Source organism: Ursus maritimus, unplaced genomic scaffold (genome assembly GCF_017311325.1).
Source record: "Ursus maritimus isolate PB19 unplaced genomic scaffold, ASM1731132v1 scaffold_21, whole genome shotgun sequence".
Classification (NCBI taxonomy): domain Eukaryota; kingdom Metazoa; phylum Chordata; class Mammalia; order Carnivora; family Ursidae; genus Ursus; species Ursus maritimus.
Window position 1 is genome coordinate 44800446 of NW_024424564.1, and position 4404 is coordinate 44804849.

The 4404-nt window shown below is 59.0% G+C and overlaps 1 protein-coding gene across 2 annotated transcripts in view; it reads left to right on the forward strand.

Moving 5' to 3' along the window:
- Positions 1-3638, forward strand: part of HMOX1 (heme oxygenase 1) — an 8262-nt gene extending 4624 nt beyond the window's left edge. Inside the window, exons 1-3 of one of the 2 annotated variants that reach the window (XM_040637438.1) lie at positions 489-1013; positions 1660-1759; positions 2910-3638. In XM_040637438.1, the coding sequence (XP_040493372.1) occupies positions 528-1013; positions 1660-1759; positions 2910-3040 (717 nt within the window). In that variant the 5' untranslated portion in view covers positions 489-527 and the 3' untranslated portion in view covers positions 3041-3638. Of the gene's footprint in view, positions 1-488; positions 1014-1659; positions 1760-2909 lie in introns of those variants that run through there. The other variant, XM_040637437.1, reaches the window with a different exon arrangement.
- The last annotated feature ends 766 nt before the right edge of the window (positions 3639-4404 follow it).

The window sequence follows — 4404 nt, forward strand, 5'->3', positions numbered from 1 at the left end:
CTGGGGGTGGTGGAGTTCAGAGTGGGTCTCTGGGAAGGAAAATCGGCCCCACAGATAGTTACCCAGAGGTCAAAGTCCAGAGGCGCTGGGAGGCTCCGTGAATGCTTTCTTTCAGATCTTCTCTTGCTCCAGAGCTCTGCTGGCTCCTAGCAACGCCTGGGCCTGACTCCAGTTTCATTTCTTGCTAGCTGTGAGGTCTCACCATCTCCTATCCTCTCCAAACTTTAGTTTCCTTTTCTGTAAAGCGGGGATAGCAGCTCCTCTGTTGGGTTTTTATAAGGAGTAAGTTAGGCTGCATGCTCGTCCAGTGGAATAAAAGGCTTTTAGGTTCAGCAAGCGCATGGTTGAATGTTCCCCTGACCCGCCCTCTGTCTGCAGTGCACAGAGGGTACGGGGGGCCAGCAGGAGGTGGGAGCCCCGCCTGGGGAGGTCCCGAGGGTCTGCCCAAGGCAGCAGCGAAGGGGCTGGATGGGGTTCTCACACGCGGCCAGCAGCTTGACCTGCCCGTCTGACCGTTCCAGCTGGTGATGGCCTCTCTGTACCACGTCTACGTGGCCCTGGAGGAGGAGATCGAGCGCAACAAGGACAACCCGGTATACGCCCCCCTTTACTTCCCGGAGGAGCTGCACCGCAAGGCCGCCCTGGAGCGGGACATGGCCTTCTGGTACGGCCCCCGCTGGCAGGAGGCCATCCCCTACACGCAGGCCACGCGGCGCTACGTGCAGCGACTCCAGGAGGTGGGGCGCGAGGAGCCAGAGCTGCTGGTGGCCCACGCCTACACCCGCTACCTCGGCGACCTGTCGGGGGGCCAGGTCCTCAAGAAGATCGCGCAGAAGGCCCTGGACCTGCCCGCCTCCGGGGAGGGCGTGGACTTCTTCTCCTTCCCCAGCATCGCCAGCGCCACCAAGTTCAAGCAGCTCTACCGCTCCCGCATGAACACTCTGGAGATGACCCCCGAGGTCAGGCAGAGGGTCCTCGAAGAGGCTAAGACTGCATTTCTGCTCAACATTCAGGTGAGGGGCTGGTGGCCTGCGGTGGCCGCTGTCTGCCCCCCCCCCACCCCGCGGCTCGTGCTCCTCCACGGAGGGGGTGCTGCGGGCTGTGGGTAAGCGCGTGGCCTCCAGTCCTGCCACCGACTAGCGGGGGGAGCTTACCTCAGCGGCCCCACCTGTAAAACTGAGGATCTCCTAGGACCCGCCTCTTCGAGTTGTCGGGAGGGTCCAGTGAGTTTCCGCAGATCCAGTCCCGATGGCAGGAGCCGGCACAGCGCCGGCCCGGTCATGTCCATCGTGTTCTCTGGGGATGTGACAGGCACAGTTGTACGACACTGACGTCGTGTGTGCACGGGTGTGTGGCCTGGTGGGCACCGTGGGGGTCCCAGGTGGCGCAGGTGTGGCCAGGACACGGGAGAAGGGCATGATGCATAGGGTGTCCTCGCGGCAGGATGCTGACTACCTGCGAGCACGTGGGGGAGCCGCCAGGTGACACAGATGCACCTGTCGCAGTTTCTCTTTAAAGCTGGGTGACAGGAACGGGACGGCTCAAGATTTTTCTTAACGATTTCGTGAAGTCCTCAACCCTAGCACAACTTAAAATAGCACCTTCGGCCGGGGCCCGGCGCCCTCTCTCACTGGGGCGGGCTTGTGTGTGTTTTCTCAGCTGTTCGAGGAGCTGCAGGAGCTGCTGGGCCGGGACGCCGAGGACCGGAGCCCCTCGCAGGCCCCGGGGCTGCGCCGGCGGGTCGGCAGCGGGGCGCAAGGTGAGCCCCCCCCCACCCCGGGGATGGGCTCTGCGGGAGGGGAGCCCGGGGCCCAGCTGTCTGTGCCAGTACCTCTTGGCTGTCCCGTCTTCTGAGTGTTCTGAGTGAGAAGGAAGGCGCAGGGGCCCGGGGCCGTCCTTCCGAGTGTGGCTCAGGCCCAGCTGTGCGGCCTCTCCACACCTCAGTCCTTCCCCATCTCTAAAATCAAGGGGGTCGCCAAGTTCTAGTTCACTGGCTAGAAGTACAGACGTGCACACAAAGGACCCGCGGAGGTCATGGGCAGAGCCTCTCTTTGTGTGTGTGGAGCCCGACGTGGGGCTTGAACTCGCGACCTGAGGTTGTGGCCCGGGCTGAGATCAAGAGTCAGACGTTCAACCGACTGAGCCACCCAAGCGCCCCATGGGCAAAGCCTCTTAATTTAGGTTCTTTTCTCGGCCCTTTCCTCGTTCCTGAGCAGAGACCCCCTGATGTGGGGTGGGGTGTCTGGGACCAGTTCTAGCTATTACCGTGGCATGGGACACTGGGAAGACAAGGAAAGCCAGGATCTTACTACGTGTCAGTCCCTCCCTCATGTGCCTCAGAGAGGGACATGTGCTGAGAAAACATCTGGAAAACTTCCAGAAAGACCAAAGTGCTCCAGGAAATGTACTCTCGCCGAATCTGACACACGTGTGGGTGGGATGGGGGCTTTGGGGGTGGCTGAACAGAGAGGGGAAGCCTAGCCGCCTGCTTGGCAGGTTACTGAGGACTTTGCTCCTGGAGCCACCCTCCCCCACCTGCCCTGTGGCTTCCCCACCTGAGTCGGGACCACGTGGAACCCTCTGTTGGTGGTGGAATTGTGCCTGGGAACGTGGGCATGAGGCCGGTCCTGACGGGATGGGCTACTTGGTAGGGAGAGGGGTCTTTACCCTCCTGCAGCAGTTCTCAGAGCGGGCTCCCCTCGTGCCCCTGGAGGGGGTGTTCTCACAATGTGGGCTGGCTGAAAATGGAAAAGTGGACAGCTTGGAGAAGTAGTGAGCTCCCTGTCTTTGAAGGTATCCAAGCAGTGGCCAGAGGGCTCCTTGAGGTCCTTTTGCTGTGTGTTTCTGTGACCTCCCACACCCCCTACCCATCCCCCTGTTGGTGACATTGCCCCCCCTCTTTCTTTCAGACTCAGCTCCCACGGAGACTCCCAGAGGGAAGCCCCAGCCCAGCCTTCTGTCCCAGGCACCGCTCCTCCGATGGGTCCTTACGCTCAGCTTTCTGGTGGCAACGGTTGCTGTGGGGCTTTATGTCATGTGAACGCAAGGGCGCTGGCTCTTTACGCTGTGAACTCTGTCCAACTGAGGGCCCTCTTTCTGGAGAGGGAATGTCTCTCGGCTGCCTCCCTTACCTTAGGCATGGGGGGCTGTGTGTGCCCCCCGCCCTGTCTCTGCATCCCTCTCTTTGGAAGGGGAGTCTGTGGCCTCCTCCCCAACCAAAAGCACATCCAGCTCATGGACGTGAACTTGCAGAGTGGGGTCAGGCGTCCTGCCTGGCCCCTGAGCACTCCCAGTTCCTGCAGCAGAGCCCAGAAGGCGTGGCCAGAAGTGGCAGCTGTCTTGAACCTCCCAGTGCCCTGGGTTCACGGTCTCTGTGACATGTCATGACCGCTTTCTCTGTGGGCCGTGGCGAGTTTTATATAAACGTGCAAAGATGTTGCGTCTTGTGTCTGTCTTGTTTTTGTTGGAGCCACTTTTTGTTCCTGGCTCCACCTGAACTGTGGTATGTTGTTATGTCCTGTTTTTATAGCAGAGTTGGGGTGAGTTTTCGGGGGGTGGGTGGGGAGGGGGAGGTGTTTAACAACACTGTGGCCTTGGCCTCTAACTTCGTGTGAAATAATAAACTCCAGTGCCTCATAGTAACTTGAAGTGTTTTTCTTGGGCTCGGTTACCCTTGGGGAGCTGAACTTGTCCCCGCTTGTGTCTTGAGTCCCTGGTGGGGAGAAGGGGTGAAGGTGGGGGGGGTGGAAGGGACCAGTCTCCGGTGTTGGTCTCTGTTCTGAGAATGTGGGGGCTGAGCTTTAGGCAGGTGGTGTGTGAATCTTTGTGTCGAACCTTGTGTGATGCAAGACTCAGTCTTAGGGAGGACGGCGTTGCCCTGGTAGGCTGAAATGAGCCAATTCTGGGATAAAATTGACCTAGTCGGTACAGTGCATCTTTGGGACTCCATTGAGATCCCTGGGTTCCAATCCCTGGAGCCACTCTGCTTTGTAGCTTTGCCTTTGAAGTTAGTTAACCTCTCTGGGGCTCAGTTCTGTCACCTGCAACATGAATACAGGGAGACCCCCCTCACCTGCCTGTCTCGAGAAGCAAATGAGATGCGGGTAAAATGCCACCTCTTACCACATTAGCTCCTATTATGACATGAGGGCGATCGGGGCTTTGTGATATCTGCTAAATGTTTTTGTGTTGTGAGTCACTTCCCCCGTGTCCCCCTCATTTAATCCTGGCAGCAAATCTGTGAGGGGTGTTACCAGTCCGGGGGGCAGGAAGGATTTAAACCAGGTCTGTGCAGCTCTAAAACCCACATTTCCCCTCCCCACCCCTCACAGGCCTAAGTCGTGAGAGCCACTGAAATATTAAGAGTGCGGCTTCCCAATTTGGGAAAACGAAAACCCCTCCCCA